This window comes from Sebastes fasciatus, chromosome 22 (assembly GCF_043250625.1).
Source record: "Sebastes fasciatus isolate fSebFas1 chromosome 22, fSebFas1.pri, whole genome shotgun sequence".
Lineage (NCBI taxonomy): Eukaryota > Metazoa > Chordata > Actinopteri > Perciformes > Sebastidae > Sebastes > Sebastes fasciatus.
Window position 1 is genome coordinate 24,485,461 of NC_133816.1, and position 20,132 is coordinate 24,505,592.

Here is a 20,132-nt window from a genome sequence, read left to right on the forward strand (position 1 = left end):
TACAAGTATACTTGTATATTTCGATCAGAAGATTAATGCCTATAAGCCAAATATACGTACACTTTTCTGTATACTTGTTAGTATGAGCCAAGTATACTTAAGTATATTTTTGTGTACGTATATCTCTGATAAGTATATAAAAAGTAAACTGAAAGTACACTAATAGCACAAGTGAATAAACTTCTTTCTAGTAAGGGAGTCTCTCTCACTTTTTATTCTACGTCACATAAACCAATCGTATCCAGACTATGCTGAAGAATCAGATCATTTATCAGATCATTGAGCTACCAGCAGATGACGTATTAATTGGAACAAGATAACTCATATTATACAAATATCAGCACAACACGTTAAGATCAGAACTTTGCACAAAACCCAAACCACAACAAAATGGCTGCCATTTAGGAATCGATGCTTTATTTCAGTGTTGATTGTGTGTAGACAGTCCATAACAGTGAACAGACATGACAGATAGTAAATACAGAGAAAGAGAGAGAGAGAGAGGGAGAGAGGGAGAGCAGGCAAGTGGCACTGTAAGAAATCAGTGCTTAGCTGTGTTCCAAAACACTACATATCCATTTGAGGGGAAAAAAACGATATTTACATACAATGCCGTTGATCTCACGCCAAGCCACGTGTGCATATTTGTAATGACAAATTTTCTGTCGTGTTGATTAAAGAGTTTATTTTTCCAATTGTGAAAACTTCCCTCAAATGGATGTGTAAGTCTACAAATGAGCTATTTGTTTGAAATGGTTATTAATAATTATCTCTTACTTATGTTTGCAATACATTTCAAATCAAGATTACTGAGAAGGCAAATCCATCGTATCAACATTCATATGTATCACTGACGTTAAGGCTGAATCTCTAGCAAACAAGGCCCAGATTACTTTAAGAAACACAACCTGATTTTGTTGAAACAATCAACAGCGCCAACAAAGCTACTCCCAGCTCACTGCTGACGAGCAAAATTGTAGATTTATCAGCACTACTGGGCGCTTAAACAAAGTCAGAGAATGTGCTTTTAACAATGACAATCGGCACAATTAGGGAAACGGCATTGTTTCTGTCTCAGCTATCTGTAAGAGAGAACATTGTTAGCATTTAAACCAATGGCTACAAACAGCCAAAAAGAATGGAGTTAGCTTATACCTAGCTGCACCCTTTGTTACAAAATAGACAGTATTTCAGAATAAACCTCCTTACTTGGACAGCTCGTGGTTTATAAGCTTGTTCATTGTACTCTACTGTATTGTTAGCTACAGCTAACTAATTAGCTTTGGGCTAAACGTGTCCATTGGTTTCAATCAAAATTGCAATGCTAACAAGCTGTTTTTGCTAACTGGTTAGCTGGATTATTTCCCACCACAGCTTGACGACTTTCATTTGACCAAAAAAAGAAAAATAGAACAAAACTTGAAATGCAGATTTGTCCACTCACATCAGTCATTATAAAATGTATCAAATACCGACAATCATATTTTGATTCAACATAACGGACGAAATGTACAAAAAGAAGAAATATAATGGGCACTTAAGAGTTTCAATGCACACGGTGGAACACAATCAAATGGAAAGATAGAAAATGCAGAAATCGATAGATAAATAAATAAATAGACGTAATAACTCACATAGTTTACTATTTCATCAAGTGTGAACTTGATAGTTCACCACTTCCTCTACCACAAGCCAAAGATGTTTTCTGTAGATTATCAATAAAGGTTAAAACTGTCTAACTGAATGCTGATGTGAGTAACTTAAATGTTTTTCTTGCCTATTTAATAATAATCAATGTAAATGCTTTGTATTACTATTATTACTATCACACAGCACTTTTCCAAAAGTCATTTTTAAATGCTTTGCAGTGTCACATTTGTCTCATGTCCTTTACCGTAGCCTACTTAACATTACTGTAAATCTCCTTAGGTGTGTGTGTGTGAACTGAATGGGAGCTTGCAGTTGAAATCTGTATAGTGGTAAGTTTGATGTCAACAATCACATAATACAGAGGCATGCTTCTAGAACACTGAGGCGTTGTTTTATGAGTGATGACGGAACATGTGGAATTGTACAAGCCAGTGATAGCACTTATCGGAATTCTCAAAGCATTCTAGAATCCTTGGCAACGTTGAAGAATGAATCGAAACATTCTAGAATTTCCTCCCATCCGGCCTCTTTGTTTGTTTGTCGTTACCGAGACGGCGAGCAGAAACGAGGGTGTAAAAATGTCACTGATTCCAAATATGTAACTTAATTTGACCATTTTACATGATATTATGAAAGGTATTCTCACAAATATATAGGATAGATTTATAGACCTTTTTTCTTTTTCTCCTTGCAACAGATTTCTCAGGAAAAAAATATATGAACACTCGAACCAAGCATAGATAAGACGACGCTGCTCGCCAGAGTCAATCAACCAGTCGAATCAATCATTCAGACAATCGGAACCAGAGTCAACCAATCGTTTCTAATGATGAATCTATTGCCTAAAACTTGTAAATAGTACTAGCAAGACACAAAATAAACATTCCATATTCAGACAATCCTAATGTACAAACAATGGAGAACAGGCTAAAAGTGGCCCATGTCTTAGTGTCATAATATCGGATTCGTGACCATCGCAGAGTCAATCTTCATTCAACAATATAGTCAATGTTAATTTGTGTATTTACACCTTCACTGCAGTCCTCTACTGCTGGACCAGTTCAAAGTTAAGTGCTTTGCTCAAGGGCGCCCCTGACAAACTCTTATGGCCCCGACACACCAAGCCAACAGTTTGGGGTCGTTGGTGAGCGTCTGTCGGTCTAGTTTTTTCGGTGTGTGCCTCACCGTCGGCTCTAGTCTGCCCGTGACGGAGTTTTTACGGCCGATTCAGCATGTAGAATCGGCGGCGGAGCTCGGCGTTGAGAGTAATCGCTCTGATTGGTGGTTCAGCTTAAAACGAATCAGTGCACGAGGAGAGAAACGGACGTGAGGAAAGCAAGCCAACGAGTAAAAACACAGAAGGCTCCTCTCATTTTTCATCTTCATCTCATGTGATCGTTCCAACACACGGATATGTTTTTTGCTTTGTTTCATGTACATATCATAACAACGGCTTGTAAATCCACCGTCCTCGGTCTTCCTGAATGATGAATACAGACTACCGCCGCCTGCTGGTGTGGAGTTATTTCCTCTCACGCAGGCGCAGAACGTACGTGGTAGTTGGCCGTCGGCTGTAGTCTTTGCGCTGTGTTTGAGTGCAACTTTTTGGCCAAGACAAAGACCGTTAGTTCTTTGACGTCGGCTTGGTGTGTCGCCAGCTTAAGAGTTGGTAGCTAATATTAGCTTCCACATGTTAGAGTGGATGTCGGTGCATGAATTTAATGGAATGACCTGGAGTAAGAAATTATGCCAAACCAAGACGTAGACCTCTTTTAGCTCACTGACCATTATTTTGTCTATTACATACAACATGAGAAGGCAGAACATTAGAAAACTTTTAATCTTCCGATCCATTCTCTCCAAAAACACACCAGCCGTTATTCACTCACGCCTTTGATGAACACTTCTTCAATGCCTTTATCCATCATTCACTCCGTTGTAGGTTTAGGAAGTCTCCAAAGACGTTTCCGTCATCTCCTTTTGCAACCTTTATTTGTTCTTTCTTTTTTTAAAGCCTTTTTTTTCCATCCACTCCTCCATTTTTCTATTAATGCCAGACTGGGAGGAAGAGGGACTTCTAGAGTTTGACATCATGAATCAGTCGTTGCATAGCTGTTTTTACTCCAGCCTTGCATCACTCCTGGGTCCCATTCTGCAATGAGGATGTAGTTCAGAGACCAATCTTTGTCTCACCGTTCTCCGTCAACCACAGTTTTTTTTTTACAATTACGACGATATCCAAGTCATTAATGATGTCAAAACTTGAGATTGTGATCTAATGATGTAGTGATGGCTAATCCTTCTTCTTTGCTAACCCCTCCTTCCATCGTTACAGGCAGCTGTAGAGGTTCATGCAATAATTCCATCTCTCCGTTCCTCCTCTTCATTTCTCCATCCAAGCCATCCATCATTGCAGGTAGCGGTAGACTTTGAAGCAATGGTTGCCGGAGTCAGCCACGACCACATGTCCGTCTGAGGTCAGAGCCAGACCTTGGGGTCCGTACAGAGGGTCCGCTGATGTGTTGATGTAGGAGAGGAAGGAGCCGCTGCCGTCAAACACCTGGAGATGTTTGAACAGGGAGAGAGAGAGAAAATGTGGTTTGGCTATTGCAAAAACTCGGCTGAGAAGCACTGCAGAGCGCCGCCGTTGTACCTGGATTCTGCTGTTGCCCCAGTCAGCTACGATGATGTTCCCGTTAACGTCCACGGCTACACCGGTGGGAGCGTTGAACTGGCCGTTTCCCTCACCGTTGGAGCCAAATTTCAACACCAGCTCTCCCTCAGGGGTGAAAACCTGACCAGGACAAATAAAAGGGAAGTATATCAGGTTCCATGGTGACAAGTCCTGTTTAAGTGTCCTTGAGCAACGACTTAAATATCTACCTGTTGCCTGGATGAACACTAGACATATTGTCATTCTAAATGGATGTTTCTGCAAACCACGGATACGTTGAATGGCGACGTTTCTGAACCAAAAATATGTTTCATAAATACTAGGGCTGTCAGTCGGTTAAAATATTTAATCGCATGATTGTCCATGATTAATCACGATTAATTGCATCTCTTCAAAATGAACCTTAAAGGGAGATTTGTCAAGTATTTAATCCTCTTATCAACATAGGAGTGGACAAATATGCTGCTTTATGCAAATGTTTTATATATTTATTATTGTAAATCAATTACCAACACAAAACAATGACAGACATTGTCCAGAAACCCTCACAGGTACTGCATTCAGCATAAAACAATATGCTCCAATCATAACATGTCAAACTGCAGCCCAACAGGCAACAACAGCTGTCAGTGTGTCAGTGTGCTGACTTGACTATGACTTGCCCCAAACTGCATGTGATTATCATAAAGTGGGCATGTCTGTAAAGGGGAGACTCGTGGGTACCCATAGAACCCATTTACATTCACTGATCTGGAGGTCAGAGGTCAAGGGACCCCTTTGAAAATGGCCAAGACAGTTTTTCCTCGCCAAACTTTAGCGCAAGTTTGGAGCGTTATTTAACCTCCTTCACGACAAGCTAGTATGACATGGTTGGTACCGATGGATTCATCAGGTTTTGTAGTTTCATATGATACCAGTATCTTCACTCTAGCTATTCAACTGAACCAACTACAACCTCCGCGTTATTAACGCGTTAACTTTGACAGCCCTAATAAATACGTTTCATATCAGCCTTGTGTCACGCTTGAAGAAACGCAATGCAACGTGGTTAAAGTTGTGAAACGATTGGTTAGGTTTAGGCAACAAAACTTGGTAAAGGCTAGAAAAGAGATCATAGTTTATGTTAAAATAATAACGTAACAACGCAGCAATGCAACAAATCCACTACAGTTAGGTTTAGGAAAGAAAAACTAAATGGTTGGGCTTAAAACGACTACATTTGTGTCTCTTATCGTTATTTAATCTATGTCACTTGCTCTGACAAACGTCGACATTCAACGTATCCCTGGTTTGCAGAAACGTCCAATACCAAATTTTTTTTTTTTCCTGGCGACTGAGCTGAGAAAACTGTATTAAAATAATGTTCAGTTCAGTAAGCGCTTACCTTGACAGAGTGGTTATGGAAGTCAGTCACGATGATCTCATTGTTGTTGTTCACCGCTGCAAAGTGTGGACCTTCAGCACAGGAGCAAAGAAACAACAAAAAACAGGTTGAGCTTTCAGTTGCTTCAGTTAGCACATCAGTTGCTTTCAGCACTTATTGTTCACTTCAGCTGACTTCTCAACAGCAGTCAGTCATTACTCTTCATATGGCACTTCAACTGCTTTCAGTAATTACACTTTGACCGACAATTGAATTGCTGTCAGTGATTAGGCATCAACAGGTCACAATTCATCTACTTTCAGCCTTTGCACTTAAAAAAAAAAGATATCTCAGCTGCTTTAGGTGCTTATATTTTGACATTCAACTCCAAAACTCAGTGATCTTACACTTCAACTACTTTCAGTAATTACACTTGGACTGACACTTGAATTGCTGTCAGTGATTAGGTGACGGACATTTCTCCCGCTTTCAGAGCTCACAATTCATCTGCCACTTTAACTGCTTTCAGTCTTTGCACTTCAAAAGGTATCACATACATTACTTTTTCTGAAAATATAGCTTTTTCGCAAATGTCATGGTAATTAGGTGATAATTAGCAAGTAACCTATTTGAATTTCTTTGGAATTACTGCCAAATTACCCAAAAATGTACCTCAAAATTTATCAAAAATTACTTTGTTTGGCTTTCTTGACTTGGGACTTGACTCTGGACTTTTATTATTATTATTTTATATCTATTATAAACATTATTTAAAAAAAGATATGCTAATTTAGCATATAATTATTAAATAATGTTTATAATAAAGTAATTTTTTGATACATTTTGAGGTAAATATTGGGGTAATTTGCCAGTAATTCAAAAGAAATTTAAAATTCTAATCATCACCTAATTACCATGAAATTGGCGGACCTGTAAAATGAAGTGTTACCGCTTTTTCTACTGAGTATTTATTTTGATTCTTAGAATAAACCCATGTTATAAATACACTTTTTTTTTGCCAAATGATAAAATAACTGCACATGTGACAGTATTGATATTACATGTGATTTAAGTTAATTGGAAGATCATAGTTTAGAAACATTAAAGACTTTTATATTACTTTTCCAGACAGTCGGTCTTTTTGAAACTCTCACCTGCAAATTGCTTGTCACCGTTGCCTCGACTACCAAACTTGGTGATGAGCTTGCCGGTCAGCTGGAAGATGAAGACGGTGCACGCCTTGTTGTCCACCACGATCACGTGACCGTTCTGGTCCACGGACACGCCCTTTGGCCCCATGAGTCTACCAGAGCCAAGCTTCGCCTGACGGATGCCAAATACGACCATAACGAGAAGGAAGACACGTGAGTTTGAAAAAAAAATTATTTGCATCTTTGAAAGGTAGAATATGATTTATATTTCTACACTGATGCAACAAACTTACAGTAATCGGTGCAACCTACCTTGTACTTGCCCTCGCTGGAGAAGATGCTGACCCACTTGTTGTCATAGTCGGCGATGATGATGTCGCCGCTGGGGTGCACGGCCACGCCAGTGGGACGCTGCAGTTGCCCCGGTGACCGTCCCCGCACGCCAAAACGACTCTTGAATTCCCCCTCGTTGGAGAAGATCTGGAGTGGGGAGACACTTGAACACTTCAGACCCTCAACTTATAAACCTAAATTTTACCCTTAACCTTAAAGCCAAGTCTGAACCCTCAAACGGCCACTTGAAGGAGTGAAGACCGGACAGAAACGTGCTTTACCTGGACACATTGATTGTTGCTGTCGGCGATCAGTATCCTGCCACTGGAGGAGGTGGCCACTCCTTGAAGGTTGGTGAACTCTCCTTTATTCCTCCCCTTCGTTCCTGAAGAAGAATCAGATGAAATCACTGGTCAGGCAGGCCAAGAAAATTGACAATATGGCAGCCAGCGATAAACCCAAATCAGCCTCATGAAAAAGTATGTATTGTTATAGCTTTAGCTTCAGCTAGCTGTAATGTAACATCGCACCAATCCTGAAGATGAGGTCATCCTCGATGGGGTTCTGGGTTTTGCGTCGCGGGGTGCCCAGGGCGCTGCTGGCCCTCTTGGAGCCCTTTTTCTTCTGGCCGGGGGACTTCCCTCGTCTCTTTGCCCCCTCAGAGGAGCCCGTGGACGGGGTGGCGTAGGCTGCCGAGTTGGTTGCTGTGGTGGTGGAGGGCGACACCTGGAGATGTGAAGCAGAATTCGTAAGTAATAAGTATGAATTCTAGGTGTTTAGTTAACATGCATGTTCACTTGAAAACGTTTCCCAAACTTGTTAGAATAGTCAATTGCTTGAATTATGTTGCAAGACCCTGAATGTATACTTGTATAATATACAATATTGTATAATATACAAGTATACTTGCAGTATAAAAAATATTAAAATGGTAGTTTACTGAGAGTATACTTTAAAGTGCACTTTCATGAACTGTATAGTGGGCTACTTATACTAGTTTAATAGTTTTTATACTGCATGTACACTTGTATATACTTGTAGCCCATTTTATAGTTTATGAAAGTACACTTTAAAGTATACTCTCAGTAAAGTACTAGTTTAATAGATTTTATCCTGCAAGTATAATTGTAGCCCACTTTTTAGCAGAGATTTGAATCTGAACAAGAACACTTAATTATACTTTTCTTAAATATAACTCAATCAAAAGATTAAGTACAAGTACGCCTATAATCAAAGTACACTTAGACTTTTCTATATACTTGTCAGTATGAGCTAAGTATACTTAAGTATATTTTTGTTGCGTGTATATCTCTGATAAGTACATAAAAAGTAAACTGAAAGTATACTCTCTTATTTTAAGTTCCAGAGTGGCCTTTTTCCTTCAGACAAGACGTTTTGTAAGAACCAGTTTGCTTCATGCATCTCAGTTGAGGCTGACAGGAATTCGGTCAGTGGCTCTCCAATTGTTGGCCAAGTGGTCAGTCACCATTCAGCTCCGTTATGAAGATTAAGACATGGCTCCAGGATGTTACCACCCACCTCTACTTCTGCCTCTGAGACCCTGTTGACCGTCAGTTTGAAGGGGCTTCCTTTGATGTGCTGGTCGTACAGACGGAGAGCCAACGAGAAGCTGCCCTCCTTCGGCACCGTGTACACAAACTCGTAAGTCCCGTTCTTGTGGTCCACTATTTCTCCGTCCACTATGCTGCCGTCTGGGGTGAACACCTGGATTAACACACGGGGTAACGTTTTAGTCAGCTACATTTATATTTGAGTGTGGGCGTTAAAAAAAACCAACCTCAGCTGACAGGATTGCGTTGCCGCTCTTGCAGGCTCCCCCTGACTTGTCTCTTGTCACTATGGTAACCGAGGCAGGATGTCCCACAATGCACTGCTCCAGGCCAGCACCCATGGCTTCGCTCTGGCTCGCCACCGCACTGAGGAAGAGGAGGAAGGAGAGGAGAGTCAAGTGGTGTCAAATGCAAAAAAAATGCTTTTATAGTACAGGCATGAATGTTTTGTGCATAGGCGAGCCTGGAAATAGCCCAAAAATACACACAAAAAATCACACAAAATTCAAAATGGCCGACTTCCTGTTGGGTTTATAGCATGGCCCCAAGAGACTTTTTTTTAAGTCTATATGTGATACATGTGCTTAGCAAATTTCGTACATCTATGTGAAACGTACTGCGATGGCTGCTTCATAGGGGGGGGAAGGGGGTGCTATCGCTCCCTTGCCACACCCAAGCACAAAAAACATATCCGTTAACATATTTTAGCACTTTTAATGGGTGTGCCAAGTTTCGTTTGTTCTTAAGCAACCCTAGCCCCTCAAAAACAACTTCCTGTTTCATGGCGAACAATGCATCGCCACGGCAACGGCATTTCAGGAAAACTCAAAACCTTCATCGTCTGCTATCTTGAAGGTCTTACCATTTTCTAGACCAAATTTGAGGTGGATCTGGTTAACCTGCTAAGAGTAGTACGCCAAAATATAGCGACTGTAACTTCCTGTTGCCACTAGGAGGCGCTATGCGTATGATTCAAAATTGGCCAGGAGATGTCTTCAGGCCGGGACGCTCATCAAACTATTACAATTTTGAAAAGATCTAACCATCTGGAGTCGAATTACAACGGTTTCTTTTGTAATGGCAAGTCAAAATCACAATCTTCACAAAGAAGCATCATCATGGGGGATGAGGGGGACAACGAGTCTTTTTGTCCCCCCATTTTCAGGTGTTTTGGTCATAAAGTGGTAACGTCGAAGCCCGACAGAACGTTGGTGATAATGTCTATATGGCGTAACATGTTGGACCCCGGGAGGAAACCAAGAGAGGGAGGGTTAGCAAGTATGACTCTGCTTTGTGGGTGCCGTGTCATCACCATTCAGATAAAACTAATGTGTTTATGATTACGTTTTTTACAAGAACACAAAGTTCTTCATAGATCTAGCCTCTTCATTTTGCTCTCAAAGTGCACCAGATTGATGCACTTGACTTTTACATTTTCTTTCAGGGGAGCATTTGCCCCGGACCCCCCTAAAGGGTCCAAGGCCCAACAGAGTCTGCAAACTACAAGTGGCCTACAGATCGGATCTAACTGGATGTCACTTTTCCTGTGACTGGATGTCCCAACTCTTTCTGGCCCCGCTGGTTTTGTGTCTCACCTGGTCGTGACGATGGTCCCCAGGTTGTGTATGGACTTCCTCAGCCCGTCCGTCTCCATCAGCAGATCCAGCTGGTCGTTCTCCTCCGGCTGACACGGCAGGCCGAGGCCGGCCAGCTCCCCCAGCCTGTCCTGCAGCTCCTGCTCCGCCTGCATGCTCGCCACACACACCTCCCCAGCCAGAGCCTCCTCCGTCTGGGTACAGGAGGCCGCGATGTCCCCCTCTCCCCGGACGAGGCTGTCCACCTGGGCCTGGAGGACCTGGAGACAGATGACAGATGATGTGCTGTCAGATGCAGAGAGAGGCATGACACATTAAGAGCTCTCAAAATGCTCTTAAAATGCTCCGGCAGACGACCCCGTCAAACCCGACAGCACCTTCTGCTTGAGTCCATATGTGACCTCCAGCTCCATCAGCAGAACACTCTTCCGGACATCCAGCTGCTTGTGCAGATCCTCGAAGCTCGACTGGATGTCCTCTTCAATGGAAGCTCTCTGATTGGTCAGCTGTTGGAGGATCTCCTTAACGAAGGACAGGGCGTCTGAGATCTGAGGGAGTCTGGAGACATAAATATAGAGCGAAATGGGGGGTTGTCAGTTTTTGCGGGTGTTGCGCCGTGGTCCTGCATTTCCCTGCCTGACCACCAGATGTCAGCTCTTCACTCCATTAACTGTGTCTCATTGTGCCTGTTTATCCCCCATACAACGTAACTAAGTACAATTTTAAGGTATTTGTACTAGGTCTGTAAAATATATAATCTTAGAATATTGGATTTAAATGGGAATTATGTGTCCTCATAACTGTTGACACTGGAAATATTAAACTGAGGACCTCACAGTGGCATTACATTTGGAATAAATTTCATACATAAGTACAATTATGTATTTACCATTTATATCCCTTTAATGTCCTCTCTAAGAAAGAAGCAATGTACCAAAAAAATATATATATATACCAACATATGTCAAATTGTTGCCATGGAACTAGTAGTATTACCAGTACTAGTATTATTTCCACGTATTTATTCTAAATATTTATATATTATTTATAGTAGGATATTTTGAAAACATCTCAGAAATGGTGAAAAAGTCTTACGGATGTAATTTTTCATCAACTATATAATGGAATAACATTAAATATATGATATTAACAAATGATGTTAACATCAGTGAATGTTAAGGTTTTTTTTATTTCATAAAAATTGTAAATATATTATCTTAAAATCACTACTTTTACCCATACAGGGCAATTTATTTGTATTTGTTTTTTGTAGCAGTAGAAAATCATACTTAATAAATTATTTTTGCATATTTATATATATAATGGGATAACATTAAATGTACCATATTAACAACAAAATCTGAAGTTGTTTTATTTTGATTGCATCATTAGCTTTACCAGCTTTACCATAAAAGGAGGTTGTGTTGCTTAAAATGTGCTCTACCAAACGGATATTATAACCACTATGACTGAGTCTAAATTATCCTGATTACAGTTTGTGTGTTAAAACATTCACTCAGGCTTCCACCTGTTCTGGATGGCCCCCAGCCTCTCCTGCAGGCTGCTGCGGTGCTGCTCCAGTGCCTGGCTTAAGGGCACCTTCGGGTGCTCCTCATGGTCCGGCACACAGTCCTCACACAGCGCACACTCGCAGGCCGAACAGTACAGCTCTGCCACCTGCAGATGAGAAGGGTGAAGGCATGGTAGCAGAGACAAAAATGAATGAAACAAAGCAAAAATATTGGTTGGGTTTGTATCAAACATTTTGCAGCACCTGTCAGGAGCTGGTTAGGTGGATTTTGTTAACTTTGAACCATAGACTGTATAAAAGAAGTGAACGCAATCACCGTGACGTCGCCATTTTGGTTACTTTCAACCAGAAGTGACATGAGAGGGTGGAGCTAAGTACAACCGAACGCTGAATAAGACATTCTTAGGTGACCAAAATAGACAGTCTGGGGCCGTCGGGGAGCGTCTGTCAGCCTAGTTTTTGTGGTTGTGTTCCGCACCGTCGGCTCTAGTCTGCCTGTGTTTGAGTTTTTTTCGACCGATTCAGCATGTTGGGCTCGGTGTGCTGTATATATAAAAGCTCCCTGCCTTCCCACAGAGTCTCTCTCTTCCTTGGCTGGCACACCTGTTTTGGTTTTGTTTGCTGCAGACATTTTCACACACTCACACATGGCTATATTACTGATTGCTGACTTTCCACGTTTCTTTAGTTATTTATTGTTAGTTGGTTCAATAAATGCCTTTTACTATTTTAAAACTCGTCTGGTCTCCCATTTTTGTTACAACCTTTGAGCCGGGTTGTAAAAAAAAAGGGGGGCTCGTCCGGGATTAGTGGGCTCATTAAAAACTATCCATGCCTGTTGGGTGACATTCCCACTCAAACTAACATGTTAAGGCATAACATTGATGTGGGAAATTACAAGCCCATAAAACAGCATGCATACCGTGTCCATCCGACAAAACGTGCTTTAACGCAACAAGAGGCAAAGTACCCCCTTGACCGCTGTTTCGCCGTTCCAAGCAGTAGCTCTTGGAGTTCGAGTGCGTACGAGTGCAACTTGTCGAGCAAGACAAAGGCAACGTGAGGCGACGCATCTGGTGGCCTTCGTCGCCGCTAGTTCCTTGATGTTGGCTTGGTGTGTCCCCAGCTTTAGTCGCGTAGTCGACTCATTGGCAGAATAGTCTATGCTTTTTTTCATGCTGAATGACTTATTTCCCAGAAACTTATGAGCACAACATTTAAAGTGGTGCTTTTATGTGATTTTTCTGTGCAGAAACTCACTTGACAGATAAATCTGGGGGTAGAAACAGCTGAAAGAAATCCCAGAATCTACACAGATCTCTCTTTGGAGAGAATAACGAACGCCTTGTACGTTGCATCCCCTACCTTCCCTGCATGTAGCGGGCAGGCGTTTTTGCCGGGCGGAGCCTCCAGGACGGTGCACTCTTCACTGCTGCTATCTGGGGAGTGTTGGTGGGCCTCCATCTGCGAGTGGCAGCCTGGCGGGGGTGAACCTCCGAACACACCCCTCGTTCCACACTGCAGCCAGGGGAAGGGGCTGGATGTTCAGAGACAACGTTTTCCTCCCGTCTGTTTGCTTTTGTAAACTCCTCGTCTCACAATTTATTCCATCGTGCATGCGAGAGGACGGGCCAAAACGTTCAAACGTGCTCCTTATGAGAACTCTTGGAACATACTGGATCTAAGGAGAGGCATTCCTTTTGGTAACCAAAGAGGAGGGATGTCCATGTACCCCCCTTCCTGCAGCACCAAGAGAAGAGTTCTGGGAAATCAGATCTTGTTTTTCGGTAATTTCACTGTACAATCATCCACTTTTCTCAGTTCTTGAGCCGACTGTGATTAATCCATTACATTCCTGTTGTTTCAAAAAGGGGCTCCAGACATCAAAAACTCCAACAAACTTTCCATTGAAAACGTCCTTCTGCTTCCATGTGTTGTCTTTTCCCAAAGCAGAAGAGAATTATAGTGTGACAGCACCGGTCCAATCCTCTTTAGGTCTCATTTGGGGGGAAAGCAACAGACCTTGGTGTTGGTTTAATTCACAGAGGGTTCAAACGGAGGACAGCCTGGGGAGAAAAGAGAGGGATGAGGATTAGCAGATGAACATGAATGAACACTTTGGCTCTTAACTCTGTGCGCTGTGTTCTTTCCTACCAAGTCATGTATGATCAGTTTTATGATTTAAGTCAGTATTTGTTTGTTTGTTCTGTAGAACAACATACACTTCTATAGGTTCACTCACGTGACAGAAGATACTAACGACTCACGGGACTGATGATACTAACGAGTCACAGGACTGACGGTACCACCGACTCACGTGAGTCACGGAACTGATGATACTAACGACTCACGTGACTTTTTGTTGGTTGGGTAACGTCACACAGAGTTACAGAATAAACACACAAACATTCCCAGTCTGTTCGTTCCCACTATGGGAATGTCCATATGTTCCTTCCAGGTGGCGCATCAGATCACTGCACACCCCTAATTAACTCCCAGATGATACGCTCCGTAGTGAGGTAACATGTGGTCCAGGGAACAGATGGTACGACCCACCACAGCATGCAGGACCAACAGAGGGAAGTGAATGAAGAGTAAGATACTAATAAAGAGCTTCTAGGAGGAGTAATGTAGGTCACAGAAAATGTCTTCAAAGTGATGGAGAGAGAGAGAGAGAGAGAGAGAGAGGAGTGAGGCTGTGGTTTCCATGGTAACAGACTGCATGGGGAGGGGCGAGGAAGAGATATACAACAAAAAAAAGTGAAGCAGTCAGGGGCCCTTTAATCCCTAAAATCCTAAATGTAACCGTCTGCGTGCTCTCGGCTGCGTTCACTCTGACGATACAGAGTGTCCCAGTTCATGAGTGACACTGTTAACTGTCTTCCTGCCAGACTTCCTGTCTGTATTTATATCTTTGTGTTGAACCACATCTGTGTGTAAAATATGAGCTGAATATTCTCATGCATAATTCATAAAGAGGGTGTAGGGATTATTATGGATATGAGTTGCCCGTGGTCTTGTACATAATCCTGTTTTTACACCTCCTCCCTCAAGTACTCTGTTCAGAACACACGACCGTCCTGACATGAACACACATACCGTCTGCTTCTGTTTTATTCTCTGATGCAAATACATATAATCAGATTTACACACAGACACTGCACCAACGCCACTTCCATTCAGGGATGCTCTGCAGCACAACGCTGCAAAGCATTATGGGACGACAGTGTTGGTGTGTGTGTGTGTGTGTGTGTGTGTGTGTGTGTGTTTGTGTGTGTGTGTGTGTGTGTGTGTGTGTGTGTGTGTGTGTGTGTGTGTCGGCCTTGTGACACTGGTGGCTGTTTGTAACTGTCACTTACAGAACGAGAGACAGTGAACCCTTTCTCTCTCTCTTTCTTTCTTTCTTTCTTTCTCTCATTCTTTCCTTCTTTCTTTCCTTCTTTCCTTCTTTCTTTCTTTCTTTCTTTCTTTCTTTCTTTCCTTGTTCCTTCCTTCCCTCTTTTTTTCTTTCTTTCTTTCTTTCCTTCTTTCTTTCTTCCTTTCCTTCTTTCTTACTTTCTTTCTCTCTCTTTCTTTCTTTGTTTCCTTCCTTCCTTCTTTCCTTCTTTATTTCTTTCCTTCCTTCCTTCCTTCCTTCCTTCCTTCTTTCCTTCCTTCCTTCCTTACTTCCTTCCGTCCTTCCTGTCCACTAGAGGATAGTGTGTCAGTGTGACGTTCTGCCTCTCAGGAACGTGCAGTGTTTTGTAGTGACGGTTGTAACGTGGTGTTTGTCGCGTGTTGTGTAGTGACGGTTATAACGTGGTGTTTGTCGCGTGTTGTGTAGTGACGGTTGTAACGTGGTGTTTGTCGCGTGTTGTGAGGTGACGGTTGTAACGCGGTGTTTGTCGCGTGTTGTGTAGTGACGGTTATAACGCGGTGTTTGTCGCGTGTTGTGTAGTGACGGTTGTAACGTGGTGTTTGTCGCGTGTTGTGTAGTGACGGTTGTAACGTGGTGTTTGTCGCGTGTTGTGTAGTGACGGTTATAACGCGGTGTTTGTCGTGTGTTGTGAGGTGACGGTTGTAACGTGGTGTTTGTCGCGTGTTGTGTAGTGACGGTTGTAACGTGGTGTTTGTCGCGTGTTGTGTAGTGACGGAAGTGTAACGCGGTGTTTGTCGCGTGTTGTGAGGTGACGGTTATAACGCGGTGTTTGTCGCGTGTTGTGTAGTGACGGTTGTAACGTGGTGTTTGTCGTGTGTTGTGTAGTGGCGGTTGTAACGTGGTGTTTGTCGCGTGTTGTGTAGTGACGGTTGTAACGTGGTGTTTGTCGCGTGTTGTGAGGTGACGGTTATAACGCGGTGTTTGTCGCGTGTTGTGTAGTGACGGTTGTAACGTGGTGTTTGTCGCGTGTTGTGTAGTGACGGTTGTAACGTGGTGTTTGTCGCGTGTTGTGAGGTGACGGTTATAACGCGGTGTTTGTCGCGTGTTGTGTAGTGACGGTTGTAACGTGGTGTTTGTCGCGTGTTGTGTAGTGACGGTTATAACGCGGTGTTTATCGTGTGTTGTGAGGTGGCGGTTGTAACGCGGTGTTTGTCGCGTGTTGTGTAGTGACGGTTGTAACGTGGTGTTTGTCGCGTGTTGTGTAGTGACGGAAGTGTAACGCGGTGTTTGTCGCGTGTTGTGTAGTGACGGTTGTAACGTGGTGTTTGTCGCGTGTTGTGTAGTGACGGTTGTAACGTGGTGTTTGTCGCGTGTTGTGAGGTGACGGTTATAACGCGGTGTTTGTCGCGTGTTGTGTAGTGACGGTTGTAACGTGGTGTTTGTCGTGTGTTGTGTAGTGACGGTTGTAACGTGGTGTTTGTCGCGTGTTGTGTAGTGACGGTTGTAACGTGGTGTTTGTCGCGTGTTGTGAGGTGACGGTTATAACGCGGTGTTTGTCGCGTGTTGTGTAGTGACGGTTGTAACGTGGTGTTTGTCGCGTGTTGTGAGGTGACGGTTATAACGCGGTGTTTGTCGCGTGTTGTGTAGTGACGGTTGTAACGTGGTGTTTGTCGTGTGTTGTGTAGTGACGGTTGTAACGTGGTGTTTGTCGCGTGTTGTGTAGTGACGGAAGTGTAACGCGGTGTTTGTCGCGTGTTGTGTAGTGACGGTTGTAACGTGGTGTTTGTCGCGTGTTGTGTAGTGACGGAAGTGTAACTTCAGAGCTCGGTACGTAGTATATAAAGTGAGGAAGAGGAGTTATGGTGAGCGGGTGGTATCTGTATATCCCATTCAGAGTCGTGATGAGTGAAGGTCACTAGACTATCGCTGGGCGACACATAGAGACAGACAAGAGTTAACCTAACCTGCATGTCTTTGGACTGTGGGAGGAAACAGGAGCACCCGGAGCAAACCAACGCTAACACGAGGAGAACATGCAACACTCGGTGTCCTTCCACGAAGCCGGGTTTGAACCTGCAACCCTCTTGCTGTGAGGCGGTGTTTTACTCAGAAACCAGCTTCTTGTCAGTAAATCTGCTGTGTGACGTCACGCTGACAGAAACACACCCACACACACACATTCACGCCGGTAATCTGATCTCTCCATACGACATATTCCCAATGGAAAGTTCATGGTCTCTGTGTCTCTCTGTCTTTCTGCAGGTCTTTCACCCTCTCTCTCTCTCTCTCTCTCTCTCCTCTGTCTCTGGTTTGCTCGTTGGGATAGAGTTAAACTGAACCCTCGCTTTACTCTTTTGGCAATTCATTCAAAATCAAAATCAAAAGAAAAAGAAAAAATTTGACGTGGTCTTTGTCTTTTTTTTTTGCAGCTTTGCGTTTCTTTGTAGTTGCTTTGCATCTCTTCATGGTTATTTGTGTTGCTTTGTAGCGGTTTTCCATCTCGTTGTGGTTGTTTCCTGTCTCTTCGTAGGGGTTTTGCATCTCTGGTTGCTTAGTGTCTCTTTGTGGTCGTTTTATATCTCTTAGTAGTAGTTTTGCATCTCTTCGTAGTCGTTTTCTATCTCTTAGTAGTAGTTATGCATCTCTTAGTAGTAGTTTTGCATCTCTTTGTAGTAGTTTTGCATCTCTTTGTAGTAGTTTTGCGTCTCTTAGTGGTCGTTTTGCATCTCTTTGTAGTAGTTATGCATCTCTTAGTAGTCGTTTTCTATCTCTTAGTAGTAGTTATGCATCTCTTAGTAGTTGTTTTATATCTCTTAGTGGTAGTTTTATATCTCTTAGTAGTAGTTATGCATCTCTTAGTAGTAGTTATGCATCTCTTAGTGGTAGTTTTATATCTCTTAGTAGTAGTTTTGCATCTCTTTGTGGTCATATTATGTCTGTGTGGTCACTCTGTGTCTCTTTGTGGTCATTTTGCATGACTTTGTGGTCATTTTGCATCTCTTTGTGGTCATATTATGTCTTTGTGGTCATTTTGCATCTCTTTGTGGTCATATTATGTCTCTTTGTGGTCATTTTATGTCTTTGTGGTCATTTTGCATCTCTTTGTGGTCATTTTATGTCTGTGTGGTCATTTTGTGTCTCTTTGTGGTCATTTTGCATGTTGTTGTGGTCATTTTGCATGTTGTTGTGGTCATTTTGTGTCTCTTTGTGGTCGTTTTATGTCTCTTTGTGGTCCCTCTGTGTCTCTTTGTGGTCATTTTGCTTCTCTTCGTAGGGATTTTGCATCTCTTTATGGTCATTTCATATCTCTTTGTAGTCGTTTTGCTTCACTTCATCATTGCTTTGCATCTCTTTATGGTCTCTTCTTCTATCTTTGTGGTCGTTTTGTGTCTCTTCATAGTCATTTGATTGATTTTCCAATGAAAAACTATATGAACCTTCATAACGAGGCTCTGGCGTATAAGGGCCCCAGTAACCCCCTTTGGGCCCCGCATACTGGGCCTGCTCCTGGTTAATGCCTGCTCAGTAATCCGTCCTGTAAAGCTGTAAAAACCAGTTTCAGTTTCTGTTCACAGAAGTGACGTACCTCCTGTTACTGTTAGCAGTCAGGATGCTAACGTACAGCGCATAGTACAGGCCTGATAGCACTCACACACACTCACACACACACACATAGACACACACTTCAATTTGCTCTAATGCTGAGTTGGATCAGTCTTTGCCTGCGTTCATTTTTTGTCCCACCCTCGTTCATCCCTGCAATCTGTCCATCCTCATTTCCTCCATCCCTCCATCCCTCCCTCATCCCTCATCCCTCATCCCTCATCCCTCCCTCTCAGGAAAGCACACCATGCTACAGATGCTGCTGTCATCCCCAAACATTCCTCCATCCATCCATCCATCCATCCATCCATCCATCCATCCATCCATCCGTCCTCTCACCCCTCCACACCCCCCAAAAAAAAAGAAAGCCAGCACTCACCATGTTTTCTGAGACGCAGGCGTTGACTGACTGTGTGTCTGTTTTCCAGCCTGAAGCCATCGAGTCATGATAGCTTCTTGTTTGCTCCCTCTCCTCTCCACTGTGTGTGTGTGTGTGTGTGTGTGGGAGGGGGGGGAGGATGTCATCGTCACGGCAACACCAGCAGCTTGCAGCAGCAGCAGCACCAGGCTGAGGAGGAGAGAGAGAGGGAGGAGAGAGGGAGGAGAGAGGGAGGAGGGGGGGTATCCATCGAGCCTCGCTGCTGCAGCATCCACCAATGAGGAGCAAAGAGGAGAGAGAAAAGGAGGGAGGTGATCGGTTCATCTGACTGTCAGTTATATGATGGTGGTGTGGGTGTATGATTCTCTCTCTCTCCCTCTCTCTCTGTTTATCTCTCTCTCCCCTCTGATCTCACTCAAAATAATCATCTTTTAAATGCATGAACTGAATATGTTTTTAATAAAATAAATAAAATAAATAAAATACTTTTTTACTACTTTTTTACTACTTTTTTTCTCTTGAAGTTCTGACTTTATTCTCATAATATTATGACTTTTTCTCGTAAACTTATGACTCCATTGTCATAATATTAGAAGTATTTTTTCTCATAACATTCCGACTTTTTTTGCACTTAAACTTATGACTTTATTCTCATTAAATTACGATGTTTTGCTCGTTATATTACAACTTTTTTTCTCGTAAACTTCTGACTTTATTCTCATAATACTACGACTTTCTTTTCTTGTAAACCTATTATTTTATTCTCTTTAAATTATGACTTTTTGCTCATATTATTAAAATTTTTTTTACATAAATTTCTGAATTTATTCTCATAATATTTCGACTTGTTTTTCTCATAAACTTATGACTTTATTCTCGTAATATTACGATTTTTTTCTTGAAATAGTATGACTTTATTCTTAT

The 20,132-nt window shown here is 42.5% G+C and overlaps 1 protein-coding gene across 1 annotated transcript; it reads right to left on the reverse strand.

The window, feature by feature from the left end:
* Positions 1-395: 395 nt before the first annotated feature.
* Positions 396-19,411, reverse strand: trim2b (tripartite motif containing 2b). Its single transcript, XM_074623334.1, has 14 exons — positions 19,209-19,411; positions 13,234-13,934; positions 11,866-12,014; positions 10,715-10,895; positions 10,338-10,597; positions 8,970-9,108; positions 8,711-8,896; positions 7,702-7,897; positions 7,453-7,556; positions 7,151-7,318; positions 6,842-7,010; positions 5,709-5,779; positions 4,304-4,444; positions 396-4,210 (listed from the first exon to the last, which is right to left on the reverse strand). The coding sequence occupies exons 2-14, from the start codon at positions 13,330-13,332 to the stop codon at positions 4,058-4,060; spliced, it is 2,016 nt and encodes a 671-aa protein (XP_074479435.1). The 5' UTR covers positions 13,333-13,934; positions 19,209-19,411; the 3' UTR covers positions 396-4,057.
* Positions 19,412-20,132: the final 721 nt, after the last annotated feature.

Coding starts and splice junctions, on each gene's coding strand:
- trim2b (XM_074623334.1), bottom strand. CDS start 13,332: ATGGAGGCCCACCAACACTCCCCAGATAGCAGCAGTGAAGAGTGCACC. Junction 12,015..13,233: donor GCCCGCTACATGCAGGGAAG/GTAGGGGATGCA, acceptor TCTCATCTGCAG/GTGGCAGAGCTGTACTGTTC. Junction 5,780..6,841: donor CGGTGACAAGCAATTTGCAG/GTGAGAGTTTCA, acceptor CCTGTGCTGAAG/GTCCACACTTTGCAGCGGTG.